Source organism: Poecile atricapillus, chromosome 3 (assembly GCF_030490865.1).
Source record: "Poecile atricapillus isolate bPoeAtr1 chromosome 3, bPoeAtr1.hap1, whole genome shotgun sequence".
In the NCBI taxonomy this organism is placed as follows: Eukaryota; Metazoa; Chordata; class Aves; order Passeriformes; family Paridae; genus Poecile; species Poecile atricapillus.
This window is the reverse complement of record NC_081251.1, coordinates 65,277,589-65,296,507: the sequence shown is the minus strand read 5'-3', so window position 1 is coordinate 65,296,507 and position 18,919 is coordinate 65,277,589. Positions and strand designations below refer to the sequence as shown.

The window sequence follows — 18,919 nt, the reverse complement described above, 5'->3', positions numbered from 1 at the left end:
AGTAGACAGTGTCCTCAAAGTCTTCTGGGTTTCAGTTGCCTAGTTTATCCCTTTTTGATAGGAACAGTGCTTTAAAGAGTAATTGCACGAGACACATCAATATGAAACACCTGAAATATCACAGTAAGCTAGATGAAAATAAAACAAATAAAATTTGCCTTTCTAGAAAATTATAACCACAGATTGTACAAATGTGTCAATGCTTGAGCTACTGTACTGCACATCATCTATTTCTTTGTTCTTAACTCCTTTGTTCAGAGTCAGGATATCCTGATACAAAAGAGTGCAAAATAGCAGCACAAAAACAATACTACACTACTTTGGAAGCGCTTCATAATTTTCAAGGCAAAGCTACCAAGTGTAGAGGGCTAATAGTATGGCACTACACCCTGAATCAAAACTTAAGCAAACCATTAGAGCTGTCACTTTGAGGCTGAGACATCAAGATAAGCAGGGCAGAAATCCTGTAACAGGGAAACAGCATGATGTTAATATGAGGAGGAAAGAGTTGTGCACTCTGTTTTCTACATGTAAGGGTGTTTAGTTTCAGTCCATTCTCTTGGCTTCTCTTCCTGTGTGAAGGGAGATCCTGCTTGTTTGGCGGTTTACTTTTCCATCTGGAGAGAAGGCAGAACACTGAATGTAACCCAGAGAAGACAAACGTATTAACTATGCACGCTAGAAAATGTTATAAAGCCTACTAAAATCCCATTAAATAAGTCTTCTGCAATTTTACTGAAAACTAAGTGCTGGTGCAAGAGCTCCACCTCCACCCTCCGCTGTACGCTCCGTAATCTAAGGGACAGACCAGTACCACGAGCAGGCTAAAGAGGGTATACTGTATAAAGGCAATATAAATGTTTTGAAAATCGCATGGCCCCTCCGGCGCCAGGATGTCAGGGAAGGGCCGGGCGCTGCTATGGGGTCTGGCCGAAGGCAGCCCCCAAGTCCGGGGAAGCCCTCGCTGACAGCTGCGCAGCCCCAGCACGCCACCTCTGTTGCTGCATGAGACAGAGCACTCTGCCGGGCGGCTTTGCCTTGTTTTTAAAGATTAGCGATGAATAATTGCCTCCTCATCGTAGTCCGGGAGCGACCGCTGCCACCAGGCTCTGTCCTAATGTGAACCCGTTCAGGTGCAGCTTTACAGCCCAAGTGACCGCGGGCGCGGGGCAGACCCCACGCCCTCTCCTAAGCCCTAAACCCGTCCTTTCAGCAGCTCCCTGCTCTCCGACCCCTCAGGCGCCGGCACCTCCGCTGCCCCTCTGCGTGCCGGGTCGGGCTGGCGTCCGAGAGCGGGGCAGGCGGGGGCACCGCACGCCGCCAGCGCGCTCCTGCTCCGCTCCCGGCCCTCGCCGCGTCCCGTGAATCACCGCCCTTCCTCCCGCCCAAGGGCAGCCGAGGTGACGGCGGGCTTTGACTAAGAGGCCAAAACCCCCACCGGCTCCGCAGCCAGCTGGGCGAGGAGGAAGGCGGGGCGGAGGGGGCTCCCCCATGGCATCACGGCGGGGATAAAGTCAAAGTGCCTCGGCCGTGGCGCTTAGCGGGGTGTGAGCTGCGACCGCCCCGGGTGCCGCCCGCAGCAGCGGCCCGAGCCCCCGCCCCCGGGTCCCGGCGCCGCGCCGGCATGAGCGGCGGCCCCGCGCCTGCCCGGCAGCCGCTTGGCCCCGGCTGCAGGCGCCTGGCGGCGGGCTGAGGGCGCGCAGCGGCGGGAGCCGAGCGCGGCCGCCGGAGCCCGGAGCTCCTTCCTTCCGCGGGGCCGGGGCCGAGCGCGCCCCTGGCGAGGGACGGCGGCGGTGGGCAGCCGGGCGCCCTCGCCCCGCTCTGGATGCCCATCGCGGCTGCTCGGGCCGGGGGGTGGCTGCGGCTCCCCGGCGCGGGGCGCGGGCCAGGATGCCGGTACTGGAGCGCTTCTTCCCCGCGGCAGAGCCGGGCAGGCGAAGGAGGACGGGGGAAGAGCCGATGCCCTTTCCCATGGGCAGCCTGCCCGGTTATCAGCAGGGGACCCTGGCCTGGGACTTGCCCGAGATGATCAAGATGGTAAAGCTCGTTTGGAAATCCAAGGGGGAGCTCCGCGGGGCGAAGCACAGAGGCGTTTTGGAGAGCGAGGATGCCCTGGGCGGTCCGGCAGGTAGGTTTCCCTCGCCCTGCTGCTCGGGGAAGCTGCGGAGCCGCTGGGGGCCGGGGGTGGCGGGGAGCCGCGGTCGGAGCCGGACCGTCCCGGCGTGGGGCAGAGCCGCCGGGACCGCGGAGCTGAGAAAGAGCTCCTGCTTTGGGCAGCGCTCCGCCGCCGGGACACGCGCACCGGAGGCTGTGCCGCGCCGAAGCCACGTCAGTTTGCCGATGGCGCTGCCCCGGCCGGTCTGATGCGTGGTGTTTGTAGCCGGGGTGATACAAGCGCGGCTGAAAACCAGAGCGAGTAGCTCCGCGGCTCGGAGGCTGACCGCCGGGGCAGCCGGGCTCAGTGCCGGCGCCGAGAGCTCTCCCGGCCCGCCCGGAGCTCCGCAGCGGCGGCCCCGCGGTGAAGGTGACGGAGAAGCGGCGCCCCGGGGCCGCCGGGCAGCCCGGCCGCTGCAGGAGCTTTCCCGGCTGTGTTCGCCGTGCCCTTCCGAGAGCATGGCCTCTCCTCTTCCATCGGCAAACCTCTCCCCGACCTTTGCGTGCGCTGGGCTCCCTTCACACGACCGGCCCGCGCTTCCCTTGTGCGAAGCGGAGCGACTCCCTTACGGCTTGGGTTTTGATAACCACCACTATAAAAAACTTGAAAAACTCTGCCCTATGCCACTATTTTCTCTTTAAATGTGGTATATGACTGGGTAAAGAGCGCTTGCTTTTTCATTAACTGTATAAATCTTGTCTGTCTTTTTTTCCAATCTCACTAACACATGGCACATCATCACATGTTTTACTGAAGTCCAGGCTAGACCTGCGATATTTTAATTAGGTGGAGATGAGTTTTCGGCTTAGCCTGGTACTTCTGATCACTTGATTCTGCGTCTTAACCTGTGCTCCGCATTGCTTATGGTTCAAAACCTCTTGCCTTCTGTTGAAGTCAGGGTGATAGGCCTGTGGTTGTCTCAGTACCAGTTGGTAATTTTTTATTCTCCTGTAATTGCACTGCTGTGATTTAGTAGACTTAATAAAACTGTGTGTCTTGTTTCTTCAGAACTCTGGATTATCACGTCATTGTGACTTGGTCATTAAATTCTTCCGATGCATTCAGTCTTCAAATATTGCGCCTCTGCCTTCCTTTGGTGTACCTGTTATTGGTACCTATAATTTGCAGTATTTTGTACCAGAATAATTTAATTTCTTAGGTAGAATCACCTCTTTGTAGATATTTTGAAGTGCTTGTTGTGTGTATGTATGTATTCTCCGTAACTGCATATATAAACTTGAATATTAAATAGGTATTGGTCGATCACTTTTGAATGCCTGCTGAGGTTGACTGGTTGTTCATTGTATGTCTTTTATTTAAAATGTGTGCAGTTTAATAAAGAAATGGGTGGTCCACTGTTTTGAAAAAGGGGAGATTTGAAAAAGACTCTGGAGAAGGTGTGCAGTCACCCTACTCTTGGGAATCACTTCACTTTAAAAGAATAATAAGTAAGAGTGATCTGGATAATGAAAGAGGAGGTCATATTGCTCTTTGAGACTTGGAGCAAATCAGCTGGGAAGGTACCATAGCCAACCAGGGAGATTGAGGCTTGTGTGGTGAATGCTGAGTGTTCAGATATGGACCCTAATTAAGCAACCTAAGAAATGCTGCATTGCTTACACTTTATGTGTGAGTAATGGTGGTTTTTCAGAGTGCTTGTGTTGTATCTGGTGGAATTACTTTCATTAGGTAACAAATGAGATTCACCTTCAGATTCCTGCAGGCAACTAAAAATGAATGTGAATGTACAGAGACAGATTAGTCCACTAGCAGGATGTGAGTAACTTACATTTACTCAAGTGGCCATTACTCGTATCCTGTGAGGGGACAGTCCTCTTCATGGTGCCAGATCCTATTTCGTAAGCTCAGCTGACTTGCACCAGGACAAATCAGGGCAGAAGATGACTCTTAACTCTCAACACTTTAAATACGAATCATCAGACAGTTTGAGTGAACCAGACCTGGGTTGCTGGTTTTTCCTCCTCAGCAACAGTCATCCCAGTAGTTTTCCCTCTTGTGGTTTCATTTTAGTCACTTTAAGTACATTGGAGTATGTGGGAAAACCAGTAAATGCTGAAATCTAGTGTACTTAAATAAGTGCAGAGTCAAAGAATGCAGAAATGGGAAGAAGAGATAATAATTGGGAAGGCTCAGTAGTTTGAGGTACTCAGGTTTGTGTTTGTGTGGTTTTTTACATGTTTGATTCCTGAAAAAAAAACCCACCAAAAAACAGAGTAAAACTTAATAACTTGAATCTTATAAAAAAGCCAGTAGTTAGTCAGGAATCAGATTTTCTTCAGGTGAAGTTAAAGCAAATAACTTCTGCTTGAGGTACTGCTGGCTAGGCAAATAAAGGTTGATTGTTCAGTAGTAGGGTTCACAGCACTTTCCACATCAAGGGCTTTTTCATTTTAATTTTTAAGTATTCATGTGATAACTCATGTTCTGTTATCACATCCTCATGAAACTACTTTGCTTACAGTAGAAGAGGAAATAGATATGAATTCTGGAAGGAAACTGTCAGGATTTCTGGCTTGCTTGATCATATTAATACAGATTTAGTTAAGCAAATTTCTTTGCCTTGTCCGAGTGGTCTGGAGACTGGGCTTTGGGCTGGCTTTCTAGAAAAGTCACAACCCTCTTAACCATAGATAGTGTGGAGGAGGAAGAGCTATATCTGCACATGATGTCAGTTCTGTGGATGGCAATGTCTTGGGGACCCATTTAGCAGTAATTTACACCGCATTCCCCTTTCCTGAGGTAGGAGTAGAGAGAAAACTATGTATGTGTCCTGGGCTCTCATATGTAAGAGCTATATCTGGGTCTTTCATCTTGTTCACTACTGAGAATAAGCTACTTAATCTCCCTGCAAAAAAAGGGTTTGCAATACATTGTGCAGCATGTAGTTGGGATGAATGAAAAACTCGGATTTCAGTGATTGCCTGCCTGGGGTTTCTAATGATGACTTATTTTCACTTCCAAAGCAGTAAAACTCTCATCTTGAGCCTTCTCTTGTTGTTGCACTGCTTTTTAAAGTTAGTATCAATTAAGACTACAGACCTTTCTCCTGCTCCTGGCCTGATGTTGCTTAGTAACTCTTCCCCCCCCCCATTTCAATCCCTGACCAAATCAGCACAAAACTGAGATTTGTTGAAGACTCTCTCTGACTGTGCCAGAAGCCATTTCTGTAGGAAATGGGTATAACTCAATGTCATTCCATACTGTGTTTCAAATAGATTATTTGTAAGCCAATGCCTTTTATTTGAATAAAATAACAGCATGGGTTGATATTATTACAGTTGAGTTATTCAAATAATTCTGATCTGAAACTGTGTTGATCTCTAGGAGGGAACTGTGTTCTGTTTATGACCCTAACCTTCTTATCACCCTCTCCTAGAGTTCAGCAGTAGCTTTGCATATCTAACAAACCTGATCAGGGAACAGGTACAGGTTTGCATCCAAAAGTCTTCATTACGAGCGTTAGCAATCTCTTAAGCTTCCAGTGATCATCCCAGATAACTCCAGAGAGACTTTCTGTACTGAGTCTTGCACATGTGCAGACATGCAAGACTTTGAGAGAAGGTGCAGTGCTACTAAGAATTACTGAGGTCTGTTAAGATGCTATGGGTTTTTGGAAATAACTCTGAATGGTTTTTTCCACTTACCTCTTTCTGTTGGTGGATGTTTTCTCAGAAATGTAGGTTTTGATTCATGTATGCCTCATGCTTGTTGTTAGCTGGTGAGTCCCTTTGCCATGAGTAGGAAAAACAAGCAAGTACCACACATCACTCCTGTTACAGTTGGGAAAATCTCCACCAGTTATTGGTGTGTCTGTTTACTTCTCCTCAGTCCACTGTCTTCTTTACAGTTCTGTAGTCTATTCAAACTTCTTGCTTGCTCTTTCAAACCTTAGAGCTGTCTGCTGAGCAATCTTGTGATACACCTGTTGGAGAGGTCGGAGCCAAATCATGTGTGTTTCCTAAGTGGTTGCTTGAAGGTCTTCCTTAAAGTTATTCACAAGACTCCCAAAGACTTAGTTCTTCCAGGAAACATTCCTTCTTTAGCATTTCTATTTTAGTATTTTCTATTTTAGTATTTAGTATTTCTTTAGTATTAAAAAAATTTTAGCATGCTGTGCAATAGCTTTGCTGTGCATGTTAAAATAAACTTCATGCTTCCACTTCCTATCTTTGCTTATAGAATCACAAAATTATTTGAGTTGGAAGAGACCTTTAAAGACCATCTAGTTTCAACCCCCTAGGCATGGGCAGGGACACCTTCCACTAGACCAGGTTTCTCAAAGTTCCATTCCACCTGGCCTTGAACATTTCCAGGAACTGGCATCCACAGCTTCTCTGAACAACCTGTTACGATGTGTATTTGCTGAATTGTGTTTCATTGCGACACCTTGAAACTCATGCTTGTGTTTGTAGTTCTACTGCAATAACTAATCAAAAAAATCTTAACATTTAAAGCTGAAAATTACTGGGAACCAAATGGGGGTTTTGCTAACAGCTTAAAAGCTCATAATTTTGAGCTTTTTGGTGCTGAGCATGTAGGTGCCACAAATTTGGATCCTAATAATAAAAAAAATGTGGGAAGTATCAAATGGCATTAACTTAGCATCTGACCAGTCTCCTGTGTTATTGTTTAGATTGAAATTAGTTTCTTTTATGTCCTGCTAACAGATGCACAGCAGGCAGGAAGACAGCTTCCTATATATTTCTGAGATGAGGTTTTCTTCTTCTATTCCCCCCCCCCCCAAGTTTTATGCTGAGACTTGTTAAATCCATTACACTTAGAAGGACAAAGAATGTGGATTTGATAGGATGAAGGCTACCTGTGGCAACTTTGATTGCTCAATGACTGTTGTGTTGAAAATCCTGCCCCTGGAAACAAGAAATATGCTCCTCTATATTTTGTGAAGAGCTGGTTAATCTGTGGAACTGTGTGTGATGGTCTCATTAAGAACAGTGAAATTAGACAGTGTGCAGTACTACTCTGTAGTGTGTATATGTAGACCAAGAAAGAAAATTCAAACCACATCTATGGGTAATGCTGTTCAAACACAACCCTTCAGTTTACTGGCTGAACATAAGTTATTAATACATAAGATTTGGGGCTAATTTTTTTCCAAAAGACTATACTAATTAGAGAATTGGCTTCAAATAAATAATTTTGAGATATTAAATCATGGTCACCATTCAAATTCTGGTCTTTGTTTAATACCTACTTCTTTACTTCAAAGTATCTTTAAAATGTAGTGTAAAATGACAAACTGATATTAGAAGACATTAGAAGTCTTTCATTTTGAATGTGTCAAAATGAGCTTATGTGAGTGTGTTTGTTAATTGAAGTCATGTTTATTTTGGGAGTGAAAATTTTCTACTTAACCATGTGCTTAACCACTTTCTTCTACTTCATTCTTACATAAATTTTCTGGTGTGGATTTGTTGGTATTTTGGGGTATTCAGAGTTAAATTTGAAGTGACTTTTAAGATGACCAAGTTCAACCACTGCTGTGTCCACCTAAATAGGAGCTAGACCAGGGTAAACAGCAGAGAAGAAATAATGTGAAAGTTTCACTGATTTCTAAATGGTCTTTCAGTTCAGCTTGGCTGGCACATTTTTTGTTTGCATTATTGTGAATGTTGGAAAACAAAATTTATTTGCAGAAATATTTGGAGAAGCTCTTTGAGCAGCTGTTCAGCTCTGTACAGCCACAAAAGAGACAAAAAGATTACAATATTATAGAGCTAAGATTTCAGGATAAAGTTAGGAGATAAAATGTAATTGCCTGGGTTAGATGTTGGCCAGCATGAAGAAGGGAATGGGACTGGTGTGCTAGAAAAGTGATAGAGGTTTATTGGTCTGTCAGCTCAGAGACAAATGAGCAGTCTGCTGAAAACTGTAAATACAAATAGAGCAAATTCCAGTGAGCTGTGTAATGGTGGCCAGTTCCATTGCTTTCAGTGAAGCTGTTCTAAATATTAGGAGCCAAAGATGTGGCTTTATATATAAAAATATTGTTTCTAAAGGAAAAGCTGGAAAAGCTACTACACTGTAATGCAAACAGAGCTGGGGGGTAGGAGGGTTCTGGGGGCATGGGGGTGTGGGATGTTGAATGCTTGTTTGCTTCATTAGGGTTAAAGCTGATAATTTTCTTTTCTTTTTGCTAAATTGACTTTAAAGTTCTCTGTATCCTATGAAGAATTAAACTGCTAAGTGGCTAGTGATAGAAAGCAGTGGTGGTGTTAGCCATGCCTGCCTAGTGGTGATGGTTTTCTGTATTGCTTGAATGTGACAGAAATGTTTAAAATGCATTGTAGGAGGCTTGATACTGCCTTCCAACTTCCAAAGTAGGAAGTGCATTGTATGCAATGTGTTTGCTGTTTCAGCGCTTCTTCATAACAAACTTCATTTCTTATCTGTTGTACTTGAAAGAGTTTGCTTGGAGACACACATCCCAGACAGATTTCTGTAGTCTTGCTCTAGGAAGTGTGAGTCTGGATTTCCATCCAGGCAACAAAGAAAAAGGGTGTCCGTGTCACCATTTTCTCCACTCTGACCTGTTCACACCCCCTCCCCAGAGATGTGCTTTCAGAATATGCTAAATCATGTTACTTACATTAATAAGTCATGTGCTGCCCCACCACTGCCACGTTTCCAATGGGCATCTTTACAAATGGCAAACTTGTCTGAATCGGAGTTGGAGTCCTGCAGGAGCTCCCTGGTGTCACCTTCTTTGAAAAAAGTCAGTGGACTTCAGACTGATGATTCACAGCAATTATTCATCTGGTTCTGGCCATAATTCTATAAAACTTTCTAGTTCTGTCTTCCTTTTGTCTGGACTAAAAAGTGAAACACTCTTGAGATATCCAGCTTAAAACATGCTTTGACATTTGTTATAAACTTTATGTAAGTCATCCTAACCTCGTTCAAAAAGAGCATTCAGCCTGCTAAATTATGTGATAAATTAAGTACTTGACTGACCCATGAGGTAGATTTACAAATGCAAGACAAAAATGTCTTTTTTGTCAAAAATATATCTTCATCTTTTTTTCCTCAGCTTGCAACATACGATGTCTTCTGTCACTGTTACGGCTACAAACTCTGTGTGAGAGGAGTAAATCCTTCTTGCTCACCTACTGGATAAAACAATCTTTTGGTTTATCTGTAGACTACCAGCTGTGGTTTTCCCTGAAAAAGTTGAACATAGTATGGTCGAAGGTGTTTACAAAGAGAGAGGTCCAACACAAGGATTTAGCAGGCTCGAGAGTACTGCTGTCAGATCTGCCCCTTACTAGTAGCAATAGAGAGGCAAACCCCATCCGTTGCTCTTTGAACAGAATATCCTGAAATTCAGGTATCTTTCAAATTTCACTCAGAAAATAAAACTTTGCCGCTGATCTTTGCCAGTTTATTTATAATCTCTGGGAATGCGAGACGGTGGGATTGCTCCCAAGTCCCAGGAGCCAAGGACCTATTTGAAATTGCAGTGAAGCGAGGGACAGTCTTTCCATGGATGTGGATGGGCTTTGTTCTAAACCAGGATGTTCAGTGTTACTTTTAGGTAAAACCCTGTGGAAGGTGTACTCTTGAGTGTCTCTTTATACACATGAGACCATTTGGAGAAATTGCTGTAAACTTCCCCTGCTCTGATCCCTTCTGAAGGGGAAGTGTGCATAACTCCGCTTCCTGTGGGAGAGTGTGAAATCCTTTCATCTGTAGCCAGCTCTGGCTTTTGTGGAGGTAATGCCCTTCAAATATTGCTATCTCAGTGTTCTCCTGATATCCCTGACATAAGGTAAGGACAAAGTATTAACTCAAAGGCCTGCTTAAAAGATGCTCTGTGCAGGTGCAGTTAGAAGTGAAGCGTTATCCTGGAGGGTTTTTGGAATGCACTGTGCTGTGGCAGGCATTGCTTCTTTCCTGCTGCTTAAGCAGTACCTTGAGATTGAATGCTTTGTTTTCAGCTGCTGGAATTACAGATCAGACAGAAGAATAACTCTAAACTAAGTACTACACAATAGTGTTTGGACACCGCTTTTGAAAGTTAAATCATAAAGTAGGTTCATCAAGTAGAAGAAATTAGTTTTAAGCTTGCTGGAACTATGTTCCACAGTAGTCAAAAGCTAGTGTCTACACAGATGTGCCAGGCAAATATTCAGTTAAAAAATCATACAGAATAATTGGAAAATGCAGGTGCAGAACATTTCTTAAGCCATCAAAATTTTGGCAGGTGCCAAAAACACCTTCCATACACAGTCCACTGTCCTGTTTTTAATAGCTGTTGTCTAAGTTCTTCCCTGACTAATAAGAAATGCTTCTGTGAGTGAGCTTCCTGTTAGTTAAGGTTATCAGCAGCTAGTTTGGGGCGGGGGGGAGGGGAGGGCGGTGGTATTTCTGCATGTTACCTGGGTTATCAGAAGACTGTGTTCACTGAAGAACCCAGGTCCTTATCCAAATAGCTGTGTTCCAAACTTCACGTATCCAGACATCTTCCAAACAGTTCATGTGTACAAAACTGAAACTGGAAATCTTGTAATTACCGGCTTTCATGGAAGATTTCTTATTTCCTGCTTCCAGCCTCAGTGGATATACTGCAGGAGCAGCTGCTTTCACAGTAATTGGGCAATTGCATTTCTAATTCCAAGTGGAACTGAGAGAATAAAGGGGTGAGAGAGACTGGTCTTCTGTGAAATGCCAGAAAAAGCTACTTGATCCAGCTTGGGGTTTGCATGCAAGTTTGTCTCATTAGAAAAAGTGGGGAGAAAAAACAAATTCTGCACTCCCTGCCTGCAGATTATTTTAGTGATACAGATTATGTACAGGCACACTAACAGCGAGAAACAGAAAACCGTGTGCAAGAGATTCTGAACTTCGTAGGTGCTACACAGCTATTGCACTTGCTTTCTATTCTTCCTGGAAGCACTAGTGAATGTGCATTTTATGTTCTCATTTGGGAACTAAAGCTAGCTGAATAAATTAGTACTGGTAATACCTCAGAACTGTACTCAGTTCTGTGTGTTTAACAGTCTGTGTGTTGCTTTCCATGACCACTGGAAAAGACACTAAGAAAAGAAGAATTTACTGCACAGCTGAGAACTACCTCCCTAAAATGGCAGAGGTTGCAAGGCTTTTAGGTGAGACACTGTCAGCATACACTTCCAATCATGGTCAGTTTGAACATCCTGCTTAGAGTCAGCAAACTGAGAGTTCTCAAGAAAGCAGAGCAGCGAGGAGCAGAGCGCACTTTGAGGAGACAAGCAGTGGGTAGGAGCTGGAGGGAGAGATGGAAATTTCTTCAGTGCTGTTTAGTCCACTAGCATGTCCCAAGTTTAATCCCAGATTCCCTCCTTGTCAATTCAATCCTTGAGTAAGGCAGCAATCACTGCTGTGTATAAGTGCTGCCACAGCTTTTTGCCCATCTTTCTGTCAGTTCTCCTGCCCTCTAACTGGAAACCATAATTGCAGATGTGGATAAGGGCATGGTGACACAGATGAGATGGGCTTGGTGCAGTCCTGCACTGACTCTCAGAGACTTTATTTTTTAAGGAGCATGTTATGAAGTATGGTTTATCCATTTTTCTGGCTTCATGCATTTCAGCCAAAGTGATGAAAATACCAAGGATAGCAACTGAAGTTGCAGCAGCGTGGAGTACTAGTTAACTTACCCATTGTAAAAGTGAAAGGGATAGTAGGATTTGCGAGATGAGTGCAGATAACATACTGCATATAAGATGAGGTACAGCAAATAATAAGTAGCTTAAGACAGAAATGTGCCTGAAGACCCTATTTTTCCTGGGGAGAAAATAAGGGTGGTATGAGATTTTCCTGACAGAACTGGGCTGGGATGTGTTCACTGAGTGGTCTGTGTGCTTTAGCTGTTAGAAATGTATGAGCCTTTAAAAGATTTCACAGATCATCAGTAGAACCAGAATGCTCAGATCTTTTAGGTCTGAAGTTCTGCTTCAAGATAGGAGCCTGACTTAAGTGTCAAGGAAGATACCTGACTTGTGCCAAATAATGCTTAAGCTACCTACAGCATACTGTTCTGGTTTTCTGAGTTATAAGATGCAATCTGTAAAATGTGATCATCTACTGAAATCTCATAGCTATTAAATCATAATTACATTAAAGAGATGGAATTCAGAGTAAAGTTATAACACCTAACCAGGCAGACTCAGCAAGCCAATTTAATTTCCCTGTGGAATAGTAATGGAATAGATTTTCCCTTCCCCCATTTCCAGCCATGCACATCATTAAGTACCTACTAAGTAGCTGGCAAAACAGAGTAAAAGTTAAACTAACTTTGCTAATAGTGAGCTGGAATTCTCATAATGAAAATGCAAGGTACCTTATTTGAATGTTGGCCCCTTGACAGAATCTGCACCACAAGCCTCACAAGACTGTCACTAATCTTTTTGTAGGTGCCCTGTAGCCAAAAATGTGCTGATGTCTGGCTTTGCACAGACTGGAGACCAGGGAGATTATATGTTTTGAATAGGATCAAATGACTAGAAGGGGAAAGCACTCTATACTTAGCTGTCTTGTCATACAGACAGAAAAACTTTTTGCATGTGACCTTGTTAACAGCATGAGTTAAGAGCAACACTATGAATTAGAGGCAGAACTACTGAAGCTTAGAACGTCATTGAGAATCCATGTTTTTCTGGTCATCTGCTTAATTTTTTTCCCCTGTTCTCCTATTTAGACTTCAGTTTTCATGTTGACTGTAGATCACATGGAGAGATGAGGGTGAGAGAAATTGCCAGGCCAGTTCTCCCCCATTTTAGAAAAGCAGAGCAACACTTCAATACAGGATTTCTTTTACACCATCACTGTCAAGTCCCTGATTTCTCTTAACAGTCATGTGTTCTTCCTACATAGTGTTCTCGCTTCAAAGTCTGTCCCAGTGTACTCCTCAATTGCTATGCCTTTGAGCATCTTTCCAAATTATTATGACCAGACTGACTACCTCGCTGCAAATTAATTCTCTTCTGTTGCAATCACATCTCTGTCTTCAACTTAACTGGTTCCCACACCTGCAGTCTTAATTGCCTCTTCTCTATTTTAGATAGTCTTTGAAACCTTCCCCTCCTGTAGCCTCCATCTCTGCACAGTACATTTTCACTGATGCTTCTTTCAACAGAAAATTGGCATTCCCTGTCCCTTGCTCTCCTTCTTCCTCCTTGTTACAGGCTGAGTTTTATTTACTGCTCCTTTCCTTTAATGAAGGATAGCACATGGTAGATAAGGCTGTGTCCTGTTGGAGTCTACAGACAGTTGATGTTCCCTACAAATACAGCTTGCTATGTCACTGTATGAATGACTTGTGAAATGCCTCATAAATACCTGTTCCCTGGCTCAAGTCAATAGAACTCCTGTTTTTCCCCCAGGTAGCATCCCACACTTTATTTTAATTAGCGTAGATGAAGCTACTGGGACAACTCTTGGGGTGCAAAGGCAGGTATGTTACTGACCAGCAACTACTTAAATTATGTGTCTCAGCCAGGAGGTATAAATTCAGTGTCCTGCAGGAGCTTTTCTTCTACCTTTGTCCAGAAGGAGAGAGTAGATACCGAAATTTAATTTTTCTATGAAAACCTCATTGTGCACTGGGTCACAAGCATTGCAATCACCAAAACCCTATGGCTTGTAGGAGTCAGCAGCTTTCCCAAGTGAGCTGGTAAGGTGCTGCCAGTAGAAACTTGTTTGGCTTTAATACCGTTGCTCAAAAGTTCTGCTCCTGTTCCCAAATCCATCTTTTTATCAAGAGAAGAGCCTCAGCCTCTTCTGAGTGAGCACAAGCAGGGCATGCAGCAGCAAAACTTTGTCCCAAATTTCTCTTATAGTTAAAAGTTTGATAAAGTAACACAGAACCATCACAGCCACAAACAGGGGCAAAAGTGGAAGGAGCAGAGATTAAATAAAATAAAGTAGAATAAAAATATGAATGCCAAACAGATGGCTTGGGTGGAGAGCACAACTAATCCATGGGATATCAGAACAGTTGGATGAAAGTTTTAAAATCTCTTTAAAGAGGGAAACCGGTGATTGAACTGGATTGGACAAGGCTAGAGCAAAAGTAAGCTTCACTGAAATGAGGAAAGAACAACTTCTTAGACATCCCTTGTGCAGTGCTATGCACTACAACTTGCACTACAAATCATAGAATGGTTTGGGTTGGAAGAGACCTCAGAGTTCATGTAGTTTCAACCACACCACCACGGGAAGGGACACCTTCCACTAGACCTGGTTTCTCAAAGCTCCATCCAACCTGGCCTTGAACATTTCCAGGAATGGGGCATCCACAGCTTCTCTAGCAACCTGTTCCTATGTCTTACCGCTCTCATAGTTAAGAATTTCTTTCTTATATCTAATCTAAACCTATTGCCCCTATCCAGGTGCAAAACCTTGCCCTTGGTCTTGCTGAACTTAATGGGGATTGCACAGGCCCACTTCTCATTCCCTCTGGATGGCATCCCTTCCTTCCAGCATACAGAACACACCACAGAGCTTGGTGTTGGCAAACTTGCTGAGGGTGCACTCAGTCCCACTGTCCATGTTGCCAACAAAAGTGTGGAATAGTGCTGGTTGCTAAGCCAACCCCTGAGGAATTCCATTTGTCACTTGGACATTGAGCCATTGACTGCAGCTCTTGAGTGCAACCATCCTGCCAGTTCTTTATCCAGTCCATAGCCCATCTGTCAAATCCATGTCTCCAGTTTAGAGACAGGGATTTTGTGTGTGACAGCATCAACTGCTTTGCACAAGTCCAGGTAGATGATGTCAGTAGCTCTTCCCTTATCCACCAACATGTTAATTCCATTGTAGAAAGCCACCAATTTGTCAGGCATGATTTGTCTTTACTGGAGCTATGTTTGCTGTCACAAATCACCTCCTTAGTTTCCAGGGAGCATTCACTGTAGTTTCCAGAAGGATCTGCTCCATGATCTTGCTGGTCACTGGGATGACACTGACCAACCTACTGACATGTAGTTCCCAAGGTCTTCCTTGTATTCCTTTTTAAAAATGGGGATTTTGCTTCCCCTTTTCCGGTTGGTGGGAACTTCACTGAAATGCTACAGCTATTCAAATGTGATGAAGTGGCTTAGCTACTTTGTCTGTCAGTTCCCAAAAAATCTAAGTAGCCCGTGAAATACTTTCTTTAAGGCTTGATAGGGGTGCTAGTAGAAGGTGGCCTGTGAACAGGACACCAATTCACAAAATAGGTGGCATTCAGTACCCTTTGGAGATGGGAGTACTCACTCTTTGAAGGGGAAGGGAAATGGAACAATTAAAACTGTTTTCTCTGTTGCTTCTCTTCCTTTGTTATCAAATGGAAAATCTGCAAACAGATGTTACAATGGAACCGTGGAAAATCTGGGCAAATATTTAATTTTTCTGTCTCTGTTTACAAGATGTTTCTACAAACAAGTAAACATGGGGGAAATAATGAAAATAAATCCAAAAGCAAAAGCAGATGGCTGCCAGCTCCCATTGCCTCAAGTAGTGTGTCTTCCTGCTTGCTTTGAGTGGAAAACCATGCCTGAACGCTTCACCAGCTGAGCAAGGCAGTAAGTCAAGCTGGTGGAGCCTGGCATTGTGACTTTCCCAAATCACCTGTGACAGGCTCTGAAAGTGCAACCTACAGGCTGTTACCAGAGGAGATGGCCTTCAAGGAGCTGTCTCCACTGCTTGAAAAGGAGAGGTGGGAGGAGGATGGGTGACCACTGCGTTGGGTTTTCCGTACGAGTCTGTTATAAGATGCAGAGTGGAGGAAGGAACTGACTTTCTTCTATTTCCTTTTTAGCTACTGAAGGCATGAACCAATTTACAGGAAAGCTGCCAGGTTTTTTTGTTGTTGTTGGGGGGAGAGGTGTGAAGAACAAAGACTCTGTGTGTAACAATGCTTTCTGAGGGAAGTCAGCTAGCATTTAGAGCTCTTCGGTGCCACGGTGCAACAGATCAGAAATAAGCTTGGAGTGTCAGCCGTCAAAATACATAGAAACCACTTTAGGAAGCGTGAATTATGCATGAGGCACTTAGAAGCTGCTCAGGGCTGTGTTGACATGTCATAGGTGATCTGTACATGGGATCAGTGGTGGTCTGGTGGTTTCTTCTTGCTGTGTGGCACTGGGTTGTGTTTCCTGGGCTGCAGGGGAACAAGGAGATGGGGGACAGAGCTGTGTCTCTGGCTCAGGCAGCTCAGCACATCGAGAGTATGGTTGTAGGGAGCCAAGCAGGGAATCCAAAGGAACCAGTCTTCCTCCATGCAGGTGCAGCCCTCTTTGTAGAGTGGTGTTAAGCAGCTTCAGGCAGGAGAGGTTTTGAGCTGCTGTGGCACCTTTCCAGGAGCTAAGAAGAATTTGAAATAGAGCCTGAGCCCTAAATGCACTTTATTTAGGCTTAGAGTGGCAGTTTTTCTTACTCCTGTAATTGAACAGGAAAAAGCATATAAATTTGTCTTTGAGTTTCTAGCTTTGAAACTGCAGGGACTTAAGAGCTTTCATGCTAGTTGACAGGTAAGATGAGGGCCAAACCCTTCTCCTTCTGGATCTGCTCTGCCATCAGTGCTGGCCTCTGGCAGAGAGACTGTTACGCCTGCTGGTGAGGTGAAAACAGTTTGTATGATGGGCTCCTATACAGTTCACCTTTAAAAGCAGCCTGCAGCATGTGGGTACAGATGGATGATAACTTTGAAAACCACCCACAATTTCATTAGTCATGTTATTTAACCTATTTAACGCGTCTTGCATTGAGGGAGGCTAGGGGTGCATGCATGCTCCTCTAACATAAAAGAGCTAGAGGAATGACACCTTCCGCAGGGTAGTTGCTTTAACAAACCAATGCACGCTTTGAGTACCATCACATAACCTGCCTTAAACTTGAAGGGTGGTGACTGCCTGGAGAACTTCAGGTTGTTGAAAGCAGTGGCCTGGTTGCAAGAGCAGCTACCAAAGTGTCTGTTCTGACAGAACAGATTGGGCCCCATATTTTGTGACTGACTCAGCCCTTCCCAATTTGCCAGACTGAACCAAAACGGACAATTTTTGGCTGTCTGACCCCATTTTGTCAGCTTGAGGCTCAGTAAAACATAGAGTAAAGCCAAGGTTGTAAGAATCACTCAGCTGAAGCTCAGATCCTTCCTTTCTAACTTTTAATTTACTGATTTATGGTTTTCATATTTTGAAATACATATTTTCTTTTTGCGGATTTTAAAACAAGGAAGAGTAAAATGGCAGTTGGTCAGCAAAACTGACTTCTCAGGAAAACTAAAACAAAAATCAATTTTGATGTACTATTGAATGACTTAAATGGTACTCAGCCTTAGAGGTTCAGAAATACGTCTTATTCAACCACTGAATATTTGTTTACACAATGTATTGACAGATGTTCTGTAATTTATGATGTTTCTAGATGTGCACATTATTTTATGCCTTCAGGAAAAAATTATCAGTTTAAGACACTCGTCTTCTTTGTGTTTATCCTGATGATAACTGAAATCTTTCGAGAGTAACTTTAATAAAGCCTTGCCCCTTCTGTCCCTTTGTCCAGTAAGGCCCACTCTGCCCACTTCTTGCTAGCTAAGAAAGAGAGAGAGGAGCTGAGCCTGCCAGGGCCTCTTGGAGTTTCATGAAGAGTTGAGGCATGATTAGAAACTGGAAAAAGGAGACCAGGACCTTTTATGTGTCAGTGAGAAAGGATGAGAGTTTTAGAAACAGTTTCTGTAGAATGTGAGCCAAGAAGAAAAAAGGTTTAAACTTTTCAAGATCTTGCTTCTGTTCCTAGGCATGATAGAAATAAAGAATTAATTGAGCAATAAAACGTGCTTATTGGAGTTGGCTAGGGTAGGATCACTTGTAAAAGGTTGCTCACAATAGGATGAGGGTTTTTTCCTCTGCAGGGAAGAGAAGTTAAGGGATATGAAATACCCAGCATAATACAGTCAGGAGTGTCTGAAATGGACATATTTATGTCTTTACCTTCCTTTTGGCTTTGGCATTCATAAAATATTTCCACAATTCTGGTGAGGAAGGGAGGAATAAAACCTCAGCCCCCTGAATGAGCAGCAACTTAGCTGCCACTTGTGTATGTCAGCGCTGCTTTGGGTGTTTTAAATCTGTGGAGTCTGTTTCCAAAGTGCAGGTAAGCTGTGTCAGACAGCACTTTCTGCTCAGTGGTAGTCTTGGTGTAGCCCAGGAGTGCTCCCAGAATAAACAGTGTACCACATCCTTCACTGTTCTTACTGTTGTAGAACCCAGTCCTGAAGGTTACCCTATCAAGCAGCCTAAGTACCCGTGTCCTGTTATGCTGGCAGTGTAGGTGGAAAAAAACCCCACAGTTACTAGGTCCCATGACAAATCTAAATAAACAAATGTAATCAGCAGATGTCTTTGGAACTGCTCTCAAATAATGACTACAATTTGTAGGACTAACCACTTTGCTCAGCAGTGAGTAGTTGTAGAACTGGATTTTAAGGAAAGACTGAAGGAAACCAAATTGCTCAGATGCCAGAAATATCCTGCTCTGTTCCTGTAAGAGAACATAAAGCAACAAAAACTAATAAAAAAAAAAAAAAGTTTTATTAACTGTTGGAAGAATTATATCTATTGCCATTTCCCAGTAAAATTGAGGTGACTTAATGCCCAAACTTTCTTTCAAAAAAAGGCATTTTTTTCTGGCTGTTGGAGGCAGGCCACCAAATGTGTCTGTAACACATTAGGCACTGTTTCTCAAAACACCTTGTGGACTGCT

General features: G+C 43.9%; 1 protein-coding gene across 4 annotated transcripts in view; it reads left to right on the top strand.

Annotated features, from left to right (window-relative positions):
• Window positions 1-18,919, top strand: part of PDE7B (phosphodiesterase 7B) — a 168,602-nt gene that overhangs the window by 85,917 nt on the left and 63,766 nt on the right. Inside the window, exon 1 of one of the 4 annotated variants that reach the window (XM_058833984.1) lies at window positions 1,641-2,128. The exons of the other annotated variants lie outside the window; for them this stretch is intronic. Within the exon in view, the coding sequence (XP_058689967.1) occupies window positions 1,891-2,128 (238 nt within the window). The 5' untranslated portion in view covers window positions 1,641-1,890. Of the gene's footprint in view, window positions 1-1,640; window positions 2,129-18,919 lie in introns of those variants that run through there. 4 annotated transcript variants of the gene reach the window in all.